The sequence below is a fragment of the Plecotus auritus genome (assembly GCF_963455305.1).
Source record: "Plecotus auritus genome assembly, chromosome: 6".
Taxonomy (NCBI): domain Eukaryota; kingdom Metazoa; phylum Chordata; class Mammalia; order Chiroptera; family Vespertilionidae; genus Plecotus; species Plecotus auritus.
Genome location: NC_137773.1, coordinates 79,941,573 through 79,967,504, shown reverse-complemented (window position 1 = coordinate 79,967,504; position 25,932 = coordinate 79,941,573). Strand labels below are relative to the sequence as shown.

At 41.1% G+C, this 25,932-nt stretch overlaps 1 protein-coding gene across 2 annotated transcripts in view; it reads right to left on the bottom strand.

Moving 5' to 3' along the window:
- The window catches only part of KIF13B (kinesin family member 13B), a 265,652-nt gene that overhangs the window by 83,820 nt on the left and 155,900 nt on the right, over positions 1–25,932 (bottom strand). For both annotated transcript variants that reach the window (XM_080674636.1, XM_080674635.1), the window contains exons 22-32: positions 22,886–23,056; positions 20,567–20,724; positions 18,948–19,080; positions 14,762–14,908; positions 14,121–14,150; positions 10,939–11,038; positions 10,268–10,394; positions 9,473–9,528; positions 6,961–7,085; positions 5,498–5,674; positions 2,663–2,755 (exon numbers count right to left, since the gene is read on the bottom strand). In XM_080674636.1, the coding sequence (XP_080530762.1) occupies positions 2,663–2,755; positions 5,498–5,674; positions 6,961–7,085; positions 9,473–9,528; positions 10,268–10,394; positions 10,939–11,038; positions 14,121–14,150; positions 14,762–14,908; positions 18,948–19,080; positions 20,567–20,724; positions 22,886–23,056 (1,317 nt within the window). The remainder of the gene's footprint in view (positions 1–2,662; positions 2,756–5,497; positions 5,675–6,960; positions 7,086–9,472; positions 9,529–10,267; positions 10,395–10,938; positions 11,039–14,120; positions 14,151–14,761; positions 14,909–18,947; positions 19,081–20,566; positions 20,725–22,885; positions 23,057–25,932) is intronic.

The following is a 25,932-nucleotide window of genomic DNA, read 5'->3' as shown; positions in this document are numbered from 1 at the left end:
CCGGGAATCAAACCCACTGAGCCACAAAGGCCAGGGCTTAAGGGATCTTTTTGTTTTTAAATAAAAAATAAACTAAGTATAGTCCTTTCACTGTAGGCTTTAAGATCCACTTTCCCTTTTACTTTATCATCAGAATTTGGCAATGTAAAAATTACGCTTGCCAACTGATGTGTTTAGCTAATTATTAGCAGGGAGCCCAAACACACGAGGTTATGTTCTATTTCAGCTGATTCCCCCACATTTCTTCCCTTTGAAAACCATACCACCTGAACAATCAAAACACTTTTAAAGAAGATAAGAAAACTACAAATAGGAGGGGAGAAATGATGGGGACAGAAAGATGAAGAGAGGAAGGAAAAGTGGAGATGGCTCATTATAGCTGTCACTGTTTCTCAACTACACTCAAACCACTTATAGAGTTAAGATCTGAAATAACCAGGAAAATATACAAAACATTCAGATGCAGAGAATAAACAGCAAGTCTCTAGTTAAACATATAAGTATGCAAAGAGTAATCTATTATGGACCCAAGATTTTGCAGGTAGTCTAACTCTGAAAACAGACTTAACATTTGTTCAGCAGGCTCCAAATTAAATAGTTTAACAGTTAATATTTACTATGAAAGTCTAACACTTTGAAGATCCAGGAAAAACAAGTTACTATTTGACATTATTTGAAAGAAAAAGTGTTTTGCAATACAAGAAATCTCTTCCAAAAACTGCTCTCTGTATTAAAATATATATTGTTCCATCTATTCATATACTCAACAGGATCAATGAACACACACTGAACCCTCAAATAAAGAGAATGGGGCTGATGTGGATGGCATGTGAGGAGAGAAGGCGCACCCCCAGGGCTCACACTCCATGCTCCACTGCTGAGAAAGGAGTCTCACCTCCTCTCTCACTCCTGCTTTCAGACAAGTGAGTGTAGCAAGGGACTACTCCTCTTTCTCTGTCATCGAATCCTTTTTGTAGGCCCCTCATTTCTCCTGCTCATGTACAGAAGGCCTCCAATACCAGTGGTGCAGTGCCCAGTTAATAAGTCTCTTAATCAGGGATTAAACACTAGGAAGAATAAACTGCATCCTCCAATAATCTTCTGTCAGGGACATTTTAAGCTTGATTTGTTTAAGTCCTGTGAATATCTCACTTAGTTCATAAAGAGAAATAATAATAAAATAACAATAGAAACTATAATAACAACAGCAATTACAATTTAAAGTTTAGTGTGTGCACAACAATTTGTATGTACTGTCTCATTTAATTTAATTCTTTGGAAGGTATTGCTAACCTTTTCTGATAAATGAAAACATTTAGACTCAGGGTAACCTATGAGAGTTCACTTCACTAATAGGTTAAAGAAACAAGATTTCTGTTGGGCTCCAAAATGAAACCCTAAATCTCTGCTATGTTATGTTGACTCCCTTTGAGAGTTACAATATTACCTTATGACTTTTTAAAAGTTTATTATTTATTAAAGTACTAGAGGCCTGGTGCACAAATTTGTGCACAGGTGGAGTCCCTCGGCCTGGCTGGTGATCAGGGCTGATCGGGGCCGGCCGGCTGGGGGGAGGTTGGCTGGCCACCGGAGGTTGGCTGTGGGAGCGCACTAACCACCAGGGGGCAGCTCCTGCATTGAGCATATGCCCCCTGGTGGTCAGTGCATTTCATAGCAACCAATCAACCGGTTGTAATGGTTGCTTAGGCTTTTATATATATATAGATATAGACTAGAGGCCCAGTGCACGAAATTCGTGCATGGGTAGAGTCCCTATCGACTGCTGGCTGGGGCCTCCCTTCCCCCGGCCAACTGCTGCCACCGCCACCGCCAGCTGGGGCAGGACTGGCTGGGGGAAGGGGCCGCGGGATGTTGGCCGGCCAGCCCCACCCCCTGATTGAACTCCCGGTCAAACTCTCAAATCAAGGGGACAATTTTCATATTAGGCTTTTATTATATAGAAAGGATAGTTGACATACAACATTAAATTAGCTTCAGATGTTCAACACAGTGATTTGACATTTATATGCCTTACAATGTGGTCACCACAATAAGTCTAGTAACAATCTACCATCATATAAAGTTACTATGACAGTATTGACTATTTTCTCTGCTATACATTACATCTCTGTGACATTGTTTTATAACTGGAAGTTTGTACCTCTTATTCCTCTTTATCTTTTATCAGTGAAAAGGTGTCGACTTGCTTTTCTTTTTTAATATATTTTTATTGATTTCAGAGAGGAAGGGAGAGGGAGAGAGAGACAGAAACATCAGTGATGAGAGAGAATCATTGACTGGCTGTCTCCTGTATGCCCCCCACCTGGGGATCAAGCCACAATCCAGGCATGTGCCCTGACTGGGAATCGAACCGTGACCTCCTGGTTCATAGGTTGATGCTCAACCACTGAGCCATGTGGGCTGGGCTCGATTTACTTTTCAAAGCAATGTTCTTCTTTAACAAAATACTAAAGCCAGAACCTTTGGAGACACAAGTACATTTTACTGAGTCAAGTTTAGGAAATTTCTCTAAAAACCTATAGCATGTCCCTAAATATGCATTTCTATTTAGTACATGTTCCTTAAATAGGTGGCTTTTCAGGGAGTTATCTCTTTTTACATGTTTATTTTTAGTAAATTCAAATTTCATATGATCATTCACCTCTGGGATATTGGAGACAATCTCAAAAGTCACTCCGCAGCCAGGAATAGAACTTCGATGAGACATCTTTTTTAGGATACTCTGAGCAAAACCCTAGAAAAACAAAATAGAAGATACTGTTTCCCACCTCAAAAACTGAATTTATATTATCAGAGAAACAGCGTAAATGATACTGCATTCACTCCAACCAAAAAGAAACAGAACATATTTCCAATTTATGCAAGTTGAAATCCAAATCACCAAACACAGGTTCCTCAACTTTGTCTTAGTGCACACAACCCATTTTAGATATCTGTGTGTTTACATGTGTGCAATGGGTGACAGGTCCTATACCCAACACATTGAAAGCGCAGACCCTAACCTCTGGAAACTGACACTAGGCATCCGGTTTAACTCTGCTTAAAGGCTACGGAAATAAGGCTGTTAACTTCTACACAATAAAATGACCTTCTAACTAAGATGTAAGCAAGGACTGGTGACTCTTACACTTTTTTTATTCCAGTACGATGGACATCTTGTACCATGAATATTGACAAGTTCAGGCATTAAATTCTTGACCAAAGCAGGATCGTTAGGAAGGATGATTTAAGAGTGCATGGTCATTGTTTATGCTGACTGTGCTCTTTGCAGTTAAGAATTGAACTGTTGAATTAATGCATAGATGACTCATTTAAAGATGCTGCTAAGACTGAACATCCTGTAGAGGTTGAAGAGAGCAAGGATGAGGACAGAATATAATTGGTGAATAAAGATAAGAAGAAGAGAGAATATTAAACTAACAGAGAACCTTTTTCCTCATGCAAAAGGGAAGCAGGAAATATGTGAAAACCCCCCAAAGAAAACAGAAAAATCAAACTGCTTGGTCTCAGGAACACATATTTTCACAAACATACTAATTTCTTTCCTATTTAGTAATCTTTAGTTAATTTTTAAAAGAAATGTTAACCTTTTAGAATGCAAAGAGACCGTTACTTCATCCCTTCACTCTCTCGACTGCAGCCCGCAAAGCTGAGCCACTACCAGTCCCACTGGCCAGAGAGGAGCTACAGCTATTTTCTAATGGGTGTGTGTGGCAGGGCGGGGGGGGGGGGGGGGGGGCGGGGGGGGGGCAGGGATGTGGGTGCTGCTATTATCTCCCATTCTTGTTTTCTATGTCTATGGAATTACTGAAGCTGACTTACATGTATTAGGCTCCTAAAGAAATCCCTGTTCTTTCTATACATACATCGCTTTTAGAAATGAAATATCTGAAATTGGGACAAAAACTGCTGTGCCCTAAAATACTATCATTTCATTCAGTATCAACTGGATACTATCAAATCATTTCAACCAGGGGGGAAATGTGGCAAGTCCTTGTCCCTACAACAAAAAATAAAAACAAATAAAGAAATAATGTAGAAAAAACTTGCTGACACCATGATGCACCCTTTCTGTTAAAAATTCTGTGGGACCAGTACCCCGTCAGTCTCGGTTGTACCAGGTTAGTCTCAGTTCTTGGCAACCAGAATCTCTAGTTCTGAAACGGCAAATAACTCTTCAAAATGTTCCCCAGCAAGTCGATTTTAATCCATCAAGCCTTCCGAGAAAAGGGAGACGAAGAGAAGAGTGAATGGGAGACATACCATATGCATCTCTGGCTAACCCGGCGACCTGGGCTTTATTGATGTTGGATTGCCCAGCTAAAGAGCTGCAATTTTAACAGCGTTACCGCCAGTCTTCATTTCGAAGATTGATATCAGTGTGACATTTAGAACTAAAGATTAATTTCTAGGGGTGGCGATTACATCTAGGACTCTGTCAACCATGACTGTGCTCTTTTAAATGAAAAGATTTATTTTCGTCTGTTCTGGTTTTAGTCAGTGTATTGGGAAGGCCTCCAAAGAGTGAGCATAGGCAGTTAAAAAGAATCCCTAGAATCAACCTCCCAAATCCTGTATTTGCAAAACCAATAACAGAAAGAGTTTATATCCACCTAGAAATGTTCTACTAAATGTGTCCTTCATGTGGCACAAGGTCCTTCGTAATCTAGCTGCAACCATGCTGGACATAGCCTTGGGCTTTGCAGCGCACCTGCTTCTCCAGGTCCCCAAGCCTGCCACGCCCTTGCCAGACTCACCACCCCTGCACATAATCCCCCGCCCTCCACGGAACAGCCAACAACTCCTTCCTTGTCTGCAAAAAAGCACCCCCCATGTAACCTGCTCTCTGAAGTCTCCCCTGACGTCCTCAGCCTGAACTCTCCCTTCTGCACCTGCCCTCTCCCAGCACGTGGTGAGCACCTGCATCAGGGCACTGTCACAGGAGAGCAGAGTCACCTGTTTAAACATGGACACATGCCAATGGACACTGGCTCTTTATGGACTGAGACTATTACTTATTCATCTTTTACCCCAAAGCCTGATAAGAGTCCACGTCCCAAATTTATGAATCAGCCAATTCAGAGAGATGACTGAAAGGAAAGAAAGGTATGGAAAGCAAAGGGTAAGAAGCACAAAAGCTCATTGCAATGAACCATCTCATCTTGGAGGACCCAGATGAAAAGTCAAAAACAAAAATGGCGAACTTCACCTTGACAAGGCTCTGTACTAGCCAATAAATGGCTCTAAGTTGTGCCTATACAATAATAAAGATCCAATATAATGATTTACTACTGGCTTGGAAAAAGTCAGGATGACATGCTCTGGAATGGAAGCAAGCCCAGCTACAGGCCAGGAACAGCCCCTTGAAAAGAAGCGTGCAATGCTGCACAGAGCCTGTGGGATGGGAGGCCAGAGTGGTCGCTGCACGGCCCTGCCCTGCTTCCAGTCATTTCTTCCACTAGGATGAGTGACTCACCTGCCGGCCATGCACATTGACACAGATTCGCTTACGCAACACTAGCTGCATGTCAGCTGGATGGCTGAGCCGGACCGTCACCCGCACAATCAGAAACACTCGCTCATCCGCAGGGGTGCCTTTGCTGAGCTGAGGACAACTGTGCACTGCGGAGTCCCACGAAGCTTCTGCTTTCACCTGCAGAGAAGACAGAAAGAACATGCTTTCCCATCTTCTCCTAAGAACAAGAAACCTCACAAAGAGACACTTTGGCTTGGGCTGAGGTGGAACACGCCATTCATGAGGGAGTCTACTAAGAGCCCTGGACTGAAGACTGTGGAGTATGAGGGTGTGGCCATGATCACCCTCGGCTGGGAATACAGAGCAGAATGTTCTCTGCTGGCTGGATTTGAAATTTTTTTTTGAAAAATGCTCACCTGCCAGCCATGAACATAAAAATTTTTTGCAAATTCAGTTCAATGAACTCTTGCATATCTTTCATCTAGATTCATCAACTGTTAACACTGGCCACTTTTCCTTTCCCTCTTCCTCACACCACATACACACACTGTGTTATTATTAATTTTTGCTGAATTGCTTTAGAGTAAGTTATAGACATATAACTCTACATCCCTAAATAGTTTAGCAATTATCGTCTAAGAACAAGGGCATCCAATGACTTCCTGAATATTATCATATTCAGGAAATTTCACATCGATGCAATACTATGATATAATATAGAGGCCATACTCAAATTTTCCCATTGTTCCAATCCAGCTGTCATGGTCCCTTTATTCTACTTTAATCTGAAATGGTTCCCCAGCCTTTCTTTATCACGCGTGACAATGACATACTACGGAAGGGCCCGGTGTCTGTTACAGAGTAAGCCACAGCTGGGTTGTGTGACTGCTTCCCCCTGTCAGACCCAGGTTGTGCATCTTAGGCATACCCCTAAGGGGCCATGTGTCCTTCCAAGCATCACATCCACTTCCCTTCCTTAAAATATTTTATAATTTTCCCAATATACTCCAAATTTTTAAATGAACCCCCACTGTATACCCATCACTCGAATTCAAACATTATTAGGATTTTACCACTGGATTCACTGATTCTCCCCCCCACCCTCCCCTATTTTAGAAAGTATTAACTGAAAAATTTTAAAGCAAATCCCAGGGACGGTATCATTTTACTTCTTCACTTCAGCGGCATTTCCCTAGAAGTGGGCCCTGCAGAACTGAACAATGAATACTAACACACAGCCTTCACCAGGAGAGGAAGTAAGTGGTGTGTAGACTAATCTGATGATACACTCCTTCTGGAAGTGGTTCCATTCTTTCTGGAAGCCATAATGAAAAGTTTCCATTTAACAATTCTGGAGAAATGTAAGCACTGAAATAACAACCTTGCTGGCTGTTTCAAAAGGCTCAGGGAAAGGTTAAGGAAACTACTTCTCATCCAGTCTTCCTGAGTTATGTTTTACTTACCTCTCTATCATGGTGTTTGACAATCTGCAGTTCAAAGAACTCATCCTCCTCTTCCCCAGTGAGGGTAGCATCCCATCCACCAGGTTCTGGGTCATCAAGGTTATCCTGAGAGCTGAAATCATCCGCTAAAAGCAAGGAAGTTCCATTACGTACAAAGATCATTTTAAAGGATAACCCCTACCAGTTAAATTTCAATGTGCTTGGTATTAAAATTCTTCTGCCTCAAATTTCATTTCCTTTGGCTCTAAAATCTTACATGACAAGGATGATGACCATTAAACAGTTCACAGATCTTAGAGATGAAAAGTGCCTCTGCCTCAAGAAATTATCTTACCCAATCTCCTACCTTTATGCCTTATTTTACATGAAAGGCAACTGAAGCCAAAATACCCAAGGGTTTACTCAAGGTCAGTCCATAAATGTTAATGATAAGATTATAACCAAAATTCCCTGAGAGTGCACTGAAAAAAGGAGAGCAAGAATGATTCCGATTATCTGAGAGTTGAGTTCATTAAAAGAATCAATTGGCTACAGGAACTAGAAACTGGAGGGGTTTCTAGTTCCTGTAGCCAATTATATAATACTAGAGGCCTGGTGCATGGATTCGTGCACTGGTGGTGACCCTCGGCGTAGCCTGCAGGGATCAGGCCAAAACGAGCAGGCCAACACAGCCTGCTGCTCCTGCCTGCCGCTCCTGCTCATCCTGGCCCTGCTGCGCCTGCAGCTGCCGCCACTCACAGCTCAGTAGGCTCGCTGCTGCTCCGCTGTGGTCTCGGGGCTGTAACGGCCAGCCATGAGCCCTGTGTCTGGCGCCTGTTGGTCAGCTGAGTGGTGCTCCCTGACCACCAAGGGGCAGCTCCTGCATTGAGCATCTCCCCCCCTGGTGGTCAGTGCATGTCATAGCGACCGGTCTACCGGTTGTTCGGTCACTTAGGCTTTTATATATATAGATAGAGTCCATACTCAAATTTTTCCATTGTTCCAATCCAGGATCACAAACTACATTTAGCTGTCACTGTCCCTTTGGTTACTCAGTTTCAAACCTGTCCTCCTAACTCCCTATCCATAAGCTGTAAGTAGGCATCAAAGGTATCCTTTTAGTATGTGGGCTTAGGTGGATCAAGAATGGTCATAAGGCTGAACAAGTTCCTGATCATGTCTAGGAATATCCATACTAACAGGTTTTCTTTAGGCTTAGTCTTCTCTCTCTCTCTCTCTCGCTGTCTCTGTCTCTGTCTCTCTCTCTCTCTCTCTCTCTCTCACACACACACACACACACACACACACACACACACACACACACACACACACAGCTCACCTATCCAGGAACTCAGCATAAAACTAGGCCAGAGTCACCTTTAGGTTCAAGGCTCAAGAGAACAAGGTAGGAGTGAGCACTGCAGCAATACATTAAAACCCTATCAGTGGACAGACAGTGGAAGTGGTTAAGTACTCTTTCAAACTCTGTGTGTATATGAAATTCTCCCATGTGTCTAAATAAGCTAACCAGCACAAGATGTGAAAAACCTCAGATATCATAACTCACTTCCAGCTCGGTGAAAGAAAAGCCCTGAGGACATCCCATCTTGCCCATTTAACATAGTTAATTTTAATACACAGTTCTTCTGCACATGTTTTAGGAATTCAACTGCTGACTTTTAACTTATTTTTAGCTCTTTAATCTACCTCTTCATTTTTATTTTTCCTCCTCAGATAGAGTATATGTAAAATGTAGCCACACCCAAAATATTTTTACATGACCATAAGATGTCAGAAAAAAATGACATTAAAAAATAGGCAAGGTAGCTGAAACCGGTTTGGCTCAGTGGATAGAGCATCGGCCTGCAGACTGAAAGGTCCCAGGTTCGATTCCAGTCAAGGGCATGTACCTTGGTTGCGGGCACATCCCCAGTGGGGGGTGTGCAGGAGGCAGCTGATCGATGTTTCTCTCTCATCGATGTTTCTGGCTCTCTATTTCTCTCCCTTCCTCTCTGTAAAAAAAAATCAATAAAATATATTTAAAAAAAAAAAAAAGAAAAAAAAATAGGCAAGGTAGGGATGAATGACATAAGAACTCACAGAAAAAGTGATAACTTTAGTAGGCAATGTTAAGGAAGCACCAGATAAAAGAAAACAAGCTACATAAGCAATCACTAGTCATTAGTCCCTTCCAGAGAGAAGCCTTTTCTAAGAATTCTTCTTTAACTTTAAGTGCAGGAAAACATGACTACCTTCCTAAACTGAGGAAAGAACAAAGCATGCACACAGCAGTGCAGGCTATAGAATGAAATGTGAGAACACATCATGATGAAACATACCTATCACTGTTACAAAAATATTACTCTTTCAGAAAGTTCATTCTTGGTCAAGTATCAAGTCCTTTGGCACACATAAAATGAACCCGAACCTTAGGCCTACAGAATTGTCCAACTGCATCCTTTGTTATAATCTATGTGTTACATGGACAGTAATGCGTCAGAGGTAAGCCTTCCAAAAGCACCTCCTAACTTACCATTTAAGTCAAGGAATATAACAGGAATGTGTGTTTCCATCCCAGGAACTGGGGTCCTAAAACATAATGAACAAATAGCATCTCAAATGAAGCAGACAGTCTCAGCAGCACGGACATGGTGCCACAGGCTTAATCACAGCCACGCAACAATAACTCTGGGTTTGCTGTAATAAACATCAGAGATGCCACAGAGCCCTGACGGTAAGTGCTGCCTCTCTTCTCGGGCGCTCTCGGGTGTAATTATCATGTGCTCTGAAATTAGAACTCCATCTTCTAAGACGCATATACCTGTTTATAAATGAGGCTTCCTTGTTTAAAGTTACTTTCTTATAAAATAATATACCTAAGGGCCCCCATATGGCTTCATTTACTATTTTTAATTTCTATAAAGTGGCACAGAAATCTGCTGACAGTACAGTTTTCACAAGCACCAAAACTAAAAACTCCTAGAGATGCAATTTTATGATGACCAAATGGTCTTTTAAGGGAATGAACCAAGTAATTAACATATTAACTATTTTTTTAATGCTAAGTGCACTGATACTAAATATTGATTTAGATTCTCAGAAATCTTAATTATTTGAGCCCATAACAATATTATTTAATAAAACAATTTTAGGCCATAGTTATTCCAACTCATGAAAATAATTTAAACACTTCCTCTAATTCAAACAACTGTTCCTTCATATGCTGCAATGAGCCTTCCATTAATTAAAGCACAGGCAAAATTCCTACAGAAAGCAGTTGGCTTAGTGAGCATTCAGAACTTAAGGAGACATTTGGCAGCATGCATACCATTCTGCTGGGGCCCCTGGAATCCCACTGCCGGCAGAGGGGACCATGACCGCATTCCTCTCCTCAGTTAGAGTCAACCTCATCTCTAGAAGTTGAGCTTCACGGTCAGCATCATCCTCTGTTTTATCTAAAACATCAGGAATGAGGATCAGGCAGGGCTATTTCACTTGCTACTTACACTTTTGTCCTGTGTATCAACAGGATTTGTCTATATTTCAGTTACTTGTTGATGAGGGTTCATTAGAAACTTATAACTTCCTGAATTCATGATAAAAAAATTATGATAAAAAAACTATAAGCTAGCGAGGCTGGTGTACTCTTACAGAGGCCATGCCCAATTCGTGGAAGGCCTACAGTGGAAGAGCACATGAATAATTTCTTCCAGAGTCAGAGGATTCACGTACTTTGGACAAGAAATCAAGGAATGTTAGCGTCTTCCTGAAGTTATTTTGGAGGGACAATGTTTATTTTGTGTACCATATTTTCTTTCTCTGAGGCCAGGGGAGACCTATGCAGAGACATCACTCCAATTAGATAAATGTTCTTTGGAAAGGCTGTGACACAAATAACATTCCTATGCTCTTGCCATCCCCATAACTGATGTGTTCATTTACTTCTAATTTATGTGGCTGCAAATGGGGGGAGAGAAATATTCAATGGGCTTTTCCTACCATGTTTACTGACAAGCTTCTGAAGGTGTTGATCTAAGTACTCCTGACGTTTTGTTAACGCATTTAGCCATTTTCTACGTAGTCTCTCTAAATCCCGATCCTGGAAGAAAACAAGGGAAATGACAGCAAATATAATGTGTAGGCGATATATCTAAAACCGATGCTCAATTTTACATTACTCTAATGTGCTTCAAAAATGTTAAGTATCCTAATAAAAGAGTAATATGCAAATTGACCATACATCTGCTACACCCACAAGCCATGTCCACCAGCCAATCAGGAGCAAGTATGCAAATTAACCCAACCAAGATGGCTGCAGCCACAGAGAGAGCAGGAGGCTTGGATTTTCCCGGCAATGGAGGAAGCCAAGCTTTCCGCACACCCTGACAGGCCCAGGCCTCCACTCAGGGCTACAAAGTTTCAATTATAGAAGATAAATAAATCCCAACAAAAATGGCTGCTGCCACGGAGCGAGCAGGAGGCTTGGCTCTGCTCAAAGCTACAAAGTTTCTATTATAGAAGATAAATAAATCCCAGATACCAGGGCCTCCAATTGGATCGCCGGGGGGGGGGGGGGCACGTGGCCGGCCTGCAAACCACCACAGGCCCCTCACCCAGGCTGCCCCATGCCCCAAGGGAACCCCCACCCTGATCCGGGACACCCTTCAGGGCAAACCAGCTGGCCCCCACCCATGCACCCGGCCTCTATTCTATCTTAAAGAATAATATGCAAATTGACCGTCACTCCAACACAAGATGGCTGCCCCCGTGTGGTCAAAGATGACTGCTCCCATGTGGACACAAGATGGCCACCACAAGATGGCCAGCAGGGGAGGGCAGTTGGGAGGGACCAGGCCTGCAAGGGAGGCAGTTGTGGGCGATCAGGCCTGCAGTGGAGGGCAGTTGGGAGGGACCAGGCCTACAAGGGATGGCAGCTGGGGGTGATCAAGCCTGCAGGGGAGGGCAGTTAGGGGTGACCAGGCCGGCATAGGACGGAAGTTGGGAGCGACCAGCCCTGCAGGGAAGGGCAGTTGGGGGGTATCCAGGCCTGCAGGAGACAGCAGTTGGGGGAGACCCAGGCCTGCAGGGAATGGCAGTTAGGGGTGACCAGGCCTGCAGGGGAGGGCAGTTAGTGGTGACCAGGTCTGCAGAGGAGGGCACTTAGGGGCAAACAGGCTGGCAGGGGAGCAGTTAGGCATCAATCAGGCTGGCAGGGGAGAGGTTAGGGGGTGATCAGGCTGGCAGGCAGAAGTGGTTAGGGGCAATCAGGAAGGCAGGCAGGAGAGCAGTTGGGAGCAAGCAGTCCTGGATTGTGAGAGGGATGTCTGACTGCCCATTTAGGCCCGATCCTACCTGGAACAGGCCTAAACGGGCAGTCGGACATCCCTTGAGGGGTCCCAGATTGGAGAGGGTGCCGGCTGATCTGAGGGACACACCCACCCGTGCACGAATTTCGTGTACCGGGCCTCTAGTCCTATATAATAAAAGGCTAATATGTAAATTGTCCTCTTGACAGGGAGTTCGACCAGGGGGCGGGGCCAGCCAGCCAACTGCCCACGACCACTTCCCCCAGCTGGCCCAGCCCTATCGGGGTTGGCTGGCCTGACCCCACCCGTGCACAAATTCGTGCACCAGTCTCTAGTCATAATGGGGCCAATGGCAGGGGGGCAATTGGGGGAGAAGGGCTGCAGATTGGCTATGGTAGTGCACTGACCACCAGGGGGCAGCTCCTGCATTGAGCATCTGCCCCCTGGTGGTCAGTGCGTATCATAGCGACTGGTCAATCCATTGTTCCAGTCATTCTGGTTGCAAAGGTCACTTAGGCTTTTATATATACAGATGTCTATTATCGTCACTAGTTGGCTCCAGCCATTATTTAGAACAGTAACTTTCAGAAATTGTTCTAGAAAAAAAAAGCATCATTGTTCTAGAGTAAGATTTTCTGAAAAGCTACTCTCTGATATCCAGAACCAGTTTTTTTCTATTAGCTCAAAGTGCAGAACTCCAAGCACTCACAGCTAAGATCTTCTCCAAAGTCTCAGTGTTGGATAAAAATTACAAATGCTACTCAATAACCTTCATATTTATATCCCTTAGGACCACCGTAAGAATTCTTCAAAGTTCTTCACTATAGTCTTCAAGGTGTTCACTAGTCTCCACAAACAACATGTTTCTCTCCCTTGGTTTGGTGGGGTGGGAGGGGAGTGGGAACAGGGGCATTATCAACAGCCAAACAATTCTGCCCGTTGACACCTGACTGTAGACCAATCTCACCTTATTTCCTTTTGTAATAAAGGTACAGGACTGGGTAGATCAGTGGAATGCTGTGGATATGGTGTGTAACTGGATTTCACTAAGGCACTTAACCAAATAGCTCATGACATTCTTGTGGACATGATGGAGAAATATACAATGAGTCTACTTGAATGAGATCAGAAATGGCTGAAATATCACATACAAGGAACAGTGATGGATGAAATAATGTCAGCTTCAAAGAAGTCTCTATTGTTGTGCCATAGGACTTTGTATTTAACCCTCTCTGATACAATATTTTATCAGTGACTTATATAGGGAGGCAGACATTTTTATCAAATTAGAATGATGCAAAACCATGAGAGTGACTACACTGGATGACATAATCAGGATCCAAAGAGCTCTGAGAGTCCTAACAAGACTAACAAGATAAAACTTAACAGACATAAACAGAATTTTACAGGAGATTAGGAAAAGGGGAGGGGCAGGAGGAGATACAAAACCAAACCCGTATAACTCCTTGAAGTAGGAGAAGCAAGAACTGGCTTAAAATAAGGCAAATATCTAGGAGCATGGCTTGACTGAAGAGCAGTATGACACAGCTGTTATCGGGAAAGGGGTGGGTGAGTCCACGCAAGGACAAAACAAATAAGGAAGAGAATCTGCAGAAATAGATCTGTAGGAAACCTGGGTGGGAGCTCCAAGTTTGGAAAAGGATAAAGGTCACAAATGATTCCCAACCTAAACAGATTGTACAGACTATGGCTTTACAGGCTATGGCACACTGATTCTTCCCTACTGTATTAATCTGAGGAAAAGCAATATTTGAATCAAAATTAATTGTGTTATATTAAGTAACAGTATAGCAAGACTCAGGAATGGGTACTTTAATCAAGCTTATGTGATGAGGCTAACAGGTGCTTCATTACCTGGTAGCTATCCATGTCTTCCTCTTCCTCCTAAGAGAAAAAAATACATTATGCAGAACCGAAACAATTATCCAAGCATCAGGCAATGCTAAAAAACCTGAATCTTTCCCCAGACTTCATATTTTCTAATTTAATGAATAATATACTGCTTCATCTCCCGCCCATGCTCACCCTCACTCTTGATTTGATAGTTTTCAGAAGGTTGGAGTAAAACCTTCAGCTTCTCATGGGAAAGTGAAGAACATATATTTGACCTTTTCCAGGAACCAGTACAATACTTCCCCTGCTGGGTTTGCAGTCCCACTCCCCAGGGGAAATCAAACACCTGCTGGCATACAGTCTTTACAAGCCAGTAGGGGGTTTCTGCAGAGGGTGGTGATGGAGGAGGTTAATCAGGAGTAGGCACTGAGGACTTTCTGAAGGCTAAGATGTTTGATTAACCCTCAGCTTGACACGTACCAGGACAGAACCAACAGTCTGGTACAGTGAAATACCAGGTTTAAAAAAAAAAAAAAAAGACAGCAAAGGAAAACAAAAGGAATATTGAAAGAATTATTCATGGAAGGCAGTTTCTGACAGGTTCCCAGATACGCTCATCTAATGGGTCTTTCTACAAGAACATAATAGGCACAGTAACTCACATGGAAGGTCTCATGTGTCTTCGGGGATCTGAGTGCTCTAACTTTCACACACCCAATGCCAACGGACAATATACTTTCTTCCATCAGTGGTAACGTCCCAGACTCCTGCACAGTCTTCACTTCCACTTGTACTCGCCGGGACTGCCCCTGTATCACAGACAATTTTAACTACCTCTTAAAATTGGTTTGATTTGTAAAAATTTGATTTACAGAGACCTCTACAGGCTGATGTTAGGAAAAGCATTTAATTTGGAGATACTATCCTTATATTTTAAATGTGAAATAGCAAACTACAAACTGAAAAGCTAATCATGATAAATTAGCTTTTAAGCAAGTAGAAAGTCATAGAACAAATATATGGTTTACACATTTTTAACAAGAAACGTTAAAAGAAAACATTCGAACAAGAGAAACGCAAATAGCTAGACAATAAAAAATGTTCAACTTACTAATAATCAAGTAAATACAAATTAAAATTAGCACAATACATACTTATTTTCACTTACTAAGCTGACAATTATCTTTTAAAAAGGCAATTTCCAATATTTCCCAAAGTAATTAAATTACATACACTTATTGGTGGGAATATAAATTGGTAAAGCTTTCTGCAAAGCAATTTGAATAAAAAATTTAAGTTTTCCTTGACCCAGCGATTCAACTTCCTGGGAATATCTTCTAAGTAAATAATGATGTATGCATTTAAAGAATCATAAAGCAATGTTAAGAATAACAAAAAACTAGTTATAAAATTAAATGTAAAAATATTGGTAACTGCTTAAAACTTTACTATATATAATAAAATGTAGCTGCTGTAGAAAAATATACGTGATATTTTAAGTTAAAGAGTATAGTGACAGATGTTACCTAGACTTTTTAGAAAAGAGCAGATTGGCTGGTGTGGCTCAGTGGTTGAGCATTGACCTATGAACCAGGAGGTCACAGTTTGATTCCTGGTCAGGGAACGTGCCTGGTTGCAGGCTCAATCCCCAATAGAGGGCATGCAGGAGGCAACCGGTCAATGATTTTCATCATTGATGTTTCTATTTCTCTCTCCTTTTCCTGTCCTCTCTGAAATCCATAAAAATATATTTAAAAATATAAATATAAAAAAGAACAAATTACCAAACCCAGCCTATGTAATATGATCTGCTTTAAGTAATAAGCAAAATAAAAAGAATGATTAATACTATCCTGGATTCATTGGTCTAATCCCCAAATAAAACAAGTTTAACCAAGCTGCAAAATAAAGAATTGATCAGAGAATATCTCCCTTAGGCACATTTTTTCAGAATATGTGTATCTCTGTATATTTACAATGAAACAATACATTTCTTTAAAGCCTCAGCATTCCCAAATTACTGACTTCAAAGTTGGTTTATAAATTACAGAATTAAAAATATAACTTAAAAAATGGATTTTGAATATACAATTTCAAGTCAGTTACTCTTCCCCTCTTCCATCAGATTTTAATTCCCAAGAACTTTGCATTATCAATAAAGTCAATGATTAATTGACTAAGGCAATGATTAATTTGAAAAGACAGGTTACAGATGTCTTTTGATTTCGTATTTTCCAAGGACTATGCATCAGGTATTTTGTGGAAAGAATACCTCAGAAAACATTTTAATTGTCTAAAATAGTTTAGTCAATTATTTACTTTGCCTAAGACAGAAAGTGATCTATTTTAAATGTGTGCCCAAATGTGAAAGGTAAAGTACATATACTTTGGGGAGGATTCAAGATAAGGAGAGGGAAGGAAAGGAGGGAAAAGATCCAGGAAGGGCTCAATGTTCCACAGGAAGAGCTTTAATCAGTATACTTAAACAGTTTCAGTGGATTTCTTTTTGTTTTTCAACTGAACTTCTTGCAACTGCTGATATTTAACCATTTTTTAACTATAAAACAGCAATTTCATATGTTAACCTAACCAGTTTCCCCTCCCATTTTCCTGTTCAAGATCAGTAGGTTCCAATTTTGAAATATATTAAATTCAATGAGCCTACCATCAACGCCCTCTATGAATTAGCTACAACCTCTTCTGTCGCTGCTTTCCAGCTCTCCCCCATGTTACTTTCTACTTTATTCCAACCTCTGTATCTTCATCCCTGTCCTTTACATATGAAAAAATCTCCAGCCTTTGCACGATACTTTCAGCATCCCGGTCAAGATGCACATCCTTCAAAAAGACTCTTTCCTGATAAACCCAACCTACCTTTAAATACTTATAATATAGGTTGTCAGAAGTATGACAAATACTTAAGTATTCAATTTACACTAAACCACAGAAAATTATCTGGTCTTGCCTCCCAGGAGATGAATTTCTAAGGCATCTAACAAAGATATATATAGATTTAACAGATGTTCAGAAAAAGATGTTCTTCACACCCTTAAGAACCCTATTTTATGTCTATATCTCGTGCTATAATTTAAACTAATTTCTTTCTGCTTTCAGTTCCTTGACCTTACATGCATGAAGAATTTGCTAAAATTCATTTGCTGGGGTTAGAGAATAAATGCTTTTCATCTTCCTCCTATTAAAACATTTAGAAACTTAAATATTTAAGCAAACTTTCTTTTTCCTTTAACCGTTTCTCATATTTTGCTATGAATGATTTGAACATTCATTTACAAGAGCTATTCTAATATTTGACTATTGTTCTAATGTATGGAAACTATCATAGGATGCAATATTCTACTAAATTTTGAATTAATATAAAGCATGGCAAAAAAGGAGTATTTCCAAATCTACTATGTAAATTCTATTAGGATATTCTCTCATCTTTAGTTAGCAGCATAGACACTTTCCAGATTACAACCTGCCTGGAGTCAAGTAATGGTTCCCACATATTTCCCTGCTGTATTGATTCCTGGCAGGTATCATATCTGCCTAGTGGCATTTATTTAACTCCTCCTGTGGTATCATAAAAAGATATTTGATCTTTGTCCTTCATTCCTGGCAGACAGCTCCTAAAACTCTTGGACTATCCGGAATGATAAAGGTTATAGGCACATCTTTTAATAAAGTGACTTTTAATCTGGCAACTCTTGGCAGGCCCCCAGATAATTTGGTCATCAGAAAGACCTAGCCTTGATTAGAAGTTGGAACTTACAGCCTCACCCCTCAGAGAGAGAGGAGAGAGGGGCTGGAGATTATGGCCAATGGCAAATGGTGTCATCAACCATTCCTACATAATGGAACATACATAAAAACTTACAAAAGATGGGGTTCAGAGAGCTTCCTGGTTGATAAACAAATCCAGGTGCAGGGAGAGTGGCATACATAGAGAGGACATGCATCCTCATCCCATACCTGACTCATGCATCTCTTCCATTTGGCCGTTCCTGCATTGTATCCTTTATAATAAACTGGTTGCAGTTTGTAATAGGCTTTCCCCAAGTTTTGAATCATTCTACGATTTATCAAACCCTTGGAGGAGTGTTATGGGAGCCCCTGACTGCAATCAAGTCAAACAGAAGTATGGGTAACCTGGGAACCCGATACTTGGCACGGGAATCAGAAGCAAGGGCACTTTTGTGATTAAGTCTATGCCCTGAAACCTGTGGACTCTGAGCTAACTCTGTCAGGTAAGGTACAAACTGAATTGAACAGTAGGACATCCACTACTATCTGCAGAGCATTGGTTGGTGTCAGGAGGAAAAATTTCTTCTCACCTCCCATGTGCCAAGCACTGTGCTTCATATACAATATCTCTAATCTTCACACAAACCCTACAAAGTTGGTATTATCACCACCTCCACTCTGCACCTGATTAAAGGTTCTGAGAGGTCACTGGACTTGCTCACGGGAAACCCTAACAGGTTAAACTATGGAGGTTTGTTCTTCCTGCCACATCACTGTTCTCCTTGTTTTTATAAATATTTTAATGTTACTTGATATGTTTTATTTTGTACAATTCAATGCTAAGTTGTTCTTTAAAGCTTATCTCTTTATTACTTAAATCTAACAGAAACTGGTTTCAAAATGTTATAAATAGAAATAATAAATCATTTTTTAAGATGAAAGAAAATACACATGAAGTTGGAGATGATTTTAACATAAGAAATGGAGTTGGCCAGTCTAGCTTTAATTATCACTGACATTTCTGTCAAAGAAATCCAATTGTAAGCTTTATGGTACCAAAGACTTTAATGTGAACATTCAGAATAACATTCCTAATTCTGTTACCTGCCGGAGTTGGAAGATTCCTCCTGTAGGCACGTCCTTTGCAGAAATTACTTCTACGGGGCAGTATTCACCATTCTCGTTCTGTTCTAAGATTTGAACCCAGAATTCCATTTTCCTGGTGACTTCACTCCATCTAGGAAATAGTTGAAGTTCTTGGAAAATCATACATTTCTATTTCAATACAGGCAGCTTAGGCTCCTACATGAGAATTAACAATGATAATGACCTCCAAACAGAGTAGTGAAATAGAATGATCTGTAGCTCAACGAATAATATGCAAGTACATATTAGCAAATATAATTGAAAGCAAAGTTAAACAAATAGTATCAGAACTAAGACTATACTTTCAGGGGTCATTTCCACAGTTCATTACTAGAGGAGTTTCTCTGAACATGTAGAACACCAGAACCAGAAATGGCTCTTTTATTTCGTTCAAAAAGGTATGATGCCCAGCCGGTGTGGCTCTGTGGTTAAGCATCAACCTATCAACCAGGATTGTCATGGTTCGATTCCCTGTCAGGGCACATGCTCAGGTTTTTTTTTTTTTAAATATATTTTATTGATTTTTTACAGAGAGGAAGGGAGAGAGATAGAGAGTTAGAAACATCGATGAGAGAGAAACATCGATCAGCTGCCTCTTGCACACCTCCTACTGGGGATGTGCCCGCAACCAAGGTACATGCCCTTGACCGGAATCGAACCTGGGACCCTTGAGTCCGCAGGCCGACGCTCTATCCACTGAGCCAAACCGGTTTTGGCTATGCTCAGGTTTTGACTTGATACCCAGTAGGGGGCGTTGCAGGAGGGAGCCAATCTATGATTCTCTCATCATTGATGCTTCTATCTCTCTCCCTCTTCCTTCCTCTCTGAAATCAATAAAAAAAAAATATATTTAAAAAATAAAAAGGTATGATAACTACAAATCTATTTCAGTGATTATTTAAAAATCTAAACATTGTAACCAGTGGGACAGAAGCAAGTACAGTGATTATCTTTTCATAAGTAGATAAATATATGCTTTAGGAATTTGACAAGTATCTTTGCTCACATAAAAAAGAGAATCAGGAAAAAAATCTCAATGTCTAATGTAGAATTTGCTAAAACTTTCTAACTGCAAAATAAGAACATCTGGTTTTCATTTAAAAATAGATCAAAAGTACAAATATATGTGCTCTTTCAGTCATTTCCTTTTAACACCTTTTTTTTTTTTTAACTCTTCTTTTAAAATCCTGGTCAACAAATAAGCCTGCCTCCTCCTATCACCGATGCCACCTGAAAAGAACTTTGAGCTAAGGAAAAATAAGTAAACTTGAATTCTAGAGCATATCTTGATCCCTTTTCTCTACAGTTGATTAATTAGAAGTAATTCATAATAAGCTATCTATTCTCCAAAAATGTATTTCACTCTGTATACTTAACTACCCATATATTTAACTTTCTTCTCTCACACTTCAAAGTTCACTCCTCTAAAGAAGTTTAATTGTGCTATTAATGCCCTGGAAACACCATCTATTACTAGTGATAATGACCAGGAAAGGACAACCTTTATAAACGGCAGTATTAATCTCTAGCAATTTGTAAAAATTGTAAGTGGAATCAGATGGATCTCCAAAATTCACCTGTCCCGAAGACTACGTGTTTTTGCTTGAATAATCCCCAAATCCCACAGGGCTGGGTTTTTCCGTGGATCGGTCATCTTATGGCCATATATTTCAATTGCCAGTGCCCCTTCTGAAAGGTGCTCTAGAAAGTCTTCAGTGATGTTAACAGAAAACTCCTAAAAAAAAAAAAAAAAAATCACAGAAGGTATAACTTGTACCATATACTTCATGAAGAAGAAAAATAGAAAAGACTGTTTTAGTTATAGAACAGAACTGCTGTTATATTACATCCATAATGAATTCTCACATGGTCTAAGGTTCTTGACTTTAAAAATGGTGATACCTCTAATTTTTAAAAAAATGTTTCACCTTGAAAATCTATTGTGAAAGACCAGCATTATATTCTGTTTTGTTAGCAATACTTTGAGAGCAATTTTAAAAAGTATAAACAATTACATTAAGAATTATAATATAACAAAAAAAGAATTTTAACAATGATCTATGATGTCTTTATAAAAGAATGTAGCAGTGTGTTGGAAAAATATTTTTCCCAGTTTTTAGGAAGTTATCTCCAATAATAGGAAAGAAAATAAAAAATGATCATCAGTACAAAAAAAAAATCACCTAAATTTTTTTAAAAATTCTCCCACCCTGTCCATCTTTACAACATAGATTTAAGACAGCATTTTGCAATAGTTAGAATTAAGCTCTAAAACAGTTTATTTGTAAAAGTGATAGAATCTCCATCTCTTTCACTCTCTCTTGATCTTAATACACTAAAGGTATTTCTATATTTTAAATAGAGATTTCTCTCTTGAAAAAAAATGAGATAAGTCAACTGTGCCACAGTAGAAAAAAGGGATCTAAAATCTGACATTCCCAGCTCTGCTGGTTACCAGCCAGGGGCAAACTAGTCTCTCTGAATGGCTTCTTCTGCTGTAAAAAAGCACCCTCATCAAATATAATGGTGGTAAAGGTCAAATGAGAGAATAATATCAGTGCCTAGCAGAGCACTGGGTACTCAATAAAGTTAGTTCTTGTCTCTTTTCTGTCTTCACTTTTCTCTAAAACACTGGTGTCTTAACCTTTTTAGATGACAATTTCTCCAATCTATAATAATAAAAGCATAATATGCAAATCAACCGAATGGCCAAACAGTGGAACGGCCTTCCAGAGAACCTTTTGGAATGACCAGTGGGCGGGGGGCAGGGCCGTGAGGCAGCCAGGACAGTGAGGGTTGAGGCAGCTAGGGCCACGAGGGCCGAGAGACAGCCTACGCAGCCGGGACTGCGAGGCAGCAGCTGAGGCAGCCGGGGCTGTGAGGGCCTATCCTTGCACAAATTTCATGCATCGGGCCTCTAGTAATCTCTCTATATAAAGAAGTAATATGCAAATAAAGCCGGGAATCCGTAATGGGTCACAACCAGACAGGAGAAGGTTGCGCGCACAGATGAGGCCTGGAGTAGAGATGAGACAGAGGCAGGGGGGCCTGCCCAAGCAGGCATGGTGGCTTGGGCGGCCCTGGAGTGGACACAAGCAGGGGGGCCGGCGCTGCATGGTGCTCACAGCAGCCGTGGGCTCAGGCAGCTGCGAGGGCATGGCTCACAGCAGCCATGGACCCATGGCAGGCGTGCGCTCATGGCAGCTGTGGGCTCAGGCAGCTGTGGGCTTGGGCAGCTGTGGGCTCAGGCAGCCATGAGCCCTGGTGGCTGCAAGGCCCAGGGCACATGGCAGCCATGGGCTCAGGCCGCTGCAAGGCCCGGGGCTCAGGCCTTGTAGCCCCTGTGGCTGTCAGTGGCAGCAGCAGCAGCAGGATGATGGGGGCGGTGTCTTCCCTGATCAGCCCGGCCGCCTCCCACAGAGGGAGTCCAGACTGTGGCTTAGCTGTCAGTAGGACATCCCCTGAGGGCTCCAGGACTGTGAGAGGGAGCAGGCCGGGCTGAGGGGCACCCCCTCCAGTGCACGAATTTTCGTGCACCAGGCCTCTAGTCTAATATAAAAACTGGATTCCTTTTGGAGAAGAGCACACATGTAGACACACATATGGTAAGACTGTGTATGTGTGTATGTATTCACACCAAAGTTAACATTTGATTATGGAGGAGTGACAACTGCATTGACACTTTGGTTTAGTTTTTGTTTTCTCCCCCAGCTTGTGTAAGTTTAAGGTGCGTAATGTACTGATAACACTTCAGATTTTTAATACAGCACAATTCTAAGAAACTCTGATCCAAGACACATATCGGTACCAAATTATTCAACTAAATAAGGTTTATTTTCTTGTTTTGTGTCTACCTGAGTAATTAAATGTTGACCAAGTCTGGAAGACACACTTACTTTGCAATGATCAAAGACAACCATGCACTGCGGCTGCTTGCTGACAGGAGAGGATGAGGTATCCACTTCCGGTGCAACCATTACTGGCTCCTGTTGATCCCAGAAGTTGTACTTGCAGAATACAAAGTGGGACAGATGCTGTGGCAACCCAGTGGCTTGTAGTATTTTAACCTGGAGGAAAAGGAAGGTTCTGTTAGTTTTTAACTCAAAGAGTTCCAAGAAATACTTAGTCAGAGATATGGATTCCAGTCCTGACTGTCACTAACTGTTGGTTTATGTTGACCAAATCCCATTCATTCTAGACTGTACTTCTGCCTTAGACATATTTAAGCAAGAGGTTGACAAGGGTAACAAAGGTAACAACCTTGACTATAAAGGTGGATGTTTTAAAGCATTTATAGACTGATGAAAAACATTTAAATTATAATTTATTATAACATCATCATAATCATCCTATCCTAATATATAAAAAGCCAGGGGCCATCACGACCAAAACAACAGGACAGATGACCAAACACAGGCTTGTGGGGCAACAAGGCTGGCAGGGGGGTTAGTGAGGGATGACCAAACGACTGAACAGCAGGCTGCGTGGGGCGACCATACTGGTAGGGGGGTCAGTTGGGGGCGACCAGGCTGGCAGAGGGGGCAGTTCGTGGTGACCAGGCCAGCAGGCGGATGGCAGTTGGAAGCGACCAGGATGGCAGAGGGGGGCAGATGGGGGTGACTAGGCCAGCGGAGGGGCCAGTAAGGGGGGACCAGGCTGGCGGAGGGGGGGGCAGTTGGGGGTGACCAGGCCAGCAGAGGGGGGAAGTTAGGGGCGATCAGGCCGGCAGGCAGAAGAGGTTAGGGGTGATCAGTGTGGCGGGGGGGGGGGTAGTTAGGGGCAATCAGGCAGGAAGGCAGGTGAGCAATTAAGAGCCAGCAATCCCAGATTGTGAGAGGGATTTCCAACTGCTGGTTTAGGCCCAATCCCTGATTGAATTCCACCTGAAAGTCTTTTTTTTTTTTAGACATCAATCCCTGGGATTGGGCCTAAACTGGCAGTTGGACATCCCATGAGGGGTCCGAGATTGGAGAGGGTGCAGGCTGGGCTGAGGGCTCCTCCCCCTCCCCGCGCATGAATTTCTTGCACCGGGCCTCTAGGATTAACAATAATCAACTCAGAAGAAGAAAACTCTCAAACATCAACACCATTCTATGATACGAATTTGGTTAACGAATACATCATAAGAACACAGAATTGTTAAGAATGATGAAGAATGTGTACATGCCAATAAGCAAAAAACCATTTACTTGATACTTTAAAGTTTGTTTCTTTTTAACAAGGTTCTCAAGTATACTATTACATGTGACTAGAGCAGGGGTGGGCAAACTTTTTGACTCGAGGGCCACAATGGGTTCTTAAACTGGACCGGAGGGCCGGAACAAAAGCATGGATGGAGTGTTTGTGTGAACTAATATAAATTCAAAGTAAAGGAGCGGAGGGGAGAGCAAGAGAACCCTCCACTCTTTCGGCAACGCGGGCTGGATAGAACAGCCGAACGGGCCGGATCCGGCCCGTGGGCTGTAGTTTGCCCACGGCTGGACTAGAGCATTTTGGGGGAAACTTTAAAGGCCTCATGAATGTATACTTTAGAGATCTGGAGGGGTGAACGGTGGAGATTAAAGAAATGCCTATAACAGATTTTAAAGAAGCCAAATATTCTAAATATTTCTTTTGACAGGTAACATCAAATTGATTTTTTAAGCTGAAGTTTTTGTGTTAAGTAGTAATATTCTAAAACTCCTCCAATTATGAAGGAAACTAAACCCTAAAATTAATTAAGTAAAACTAAATTCTGATTTTATAACTGATTAGGCCAACTTTCATATGACTGAGCATTTATTTATTTTTCAACTGGTCTCTTCCTTGCATGTTGTAGGATATACTCTATCTCCAGTAAATAAATTTAACAAAAGTAGATTTGAATATGTGTGAAAAGTTGATGTAGTTCAGCAAACACAAATATAATAGTCTTAACACTTGAGGAAGTCTTAATGATGCCACATAAAATCTCACAAAGCAAATGACTTTATTTTCTTCTATACCAGGTCCATAATGGCTAAGCAATAAATGGAAACTCTTGTTATTATCCATTTTTTCCTGTGACAGCAATAAGAGTTTGAAAATCTAGATGGTAATTCCCTGACAGGCTATGAAAAATGAATTGACTAATACATTATATTCATCCGAACCAAATACAGCAATCTGAATTCAGCAATTACTTTTTTCTTAAATTTTAAAAACTATCACTTTTTTATTAAGTGTTAAAAGTGATTATTATATTCTTTAAGGTGAGGCAATGTGGTTTGGGAAGATTATAAGATTTTGGAGTATATGGATCCAAATAAAAATCTCTGCTACTTATTAGCTTCTGTTTTTGAGCAAATTACCTTTTTTTTCTAACATATTTTTATTGAAGTATTATATGTGTACATATCTTACTATTCCCCCCCCCTACCCAACTCCCATACATGCCCTCACCCCTCAATGTTTTGCATCCGTTGGTTATTCTTATATGCATGCATACAAGCAAATTACTTTTAAAATTACATTTTCGTTTCCTTAGGCTTAGCTTTTCTCCTAGGTCAGTGGTCGGCAAACTGCGGCTCTGTTGACTAATGAGTTTGCCGACCACTGTCCTAGGTGTAACAGGATAGCTAGCTAATGATACTGGTGTGAGGAATGACCGTTACCAATGAAATGAAATGAATGAAAAGGCTTTGAGTGAATAGATGTTCAATACGTACCTCCTTGTGATTGAATTCCACCTGAAAGCCTTTTTTTTTTTTTTTTTTAGACATCAATCTCAGTTTTGGGGTTAAAATAAATAAGCAAACAAGGTTTTATATACTAAACTTTTCCCTACAGGCAATTTCTCTGGAATGAGACTGCCAGGAATGAAGAATAATAGGATATAACAGAATGAGGAATATCTAGAAATAGGTTTGAGGTTCTTTTACAGTTTTAGTTTTTGCCCACAGAAACCAAAAATCACCACAAGGTG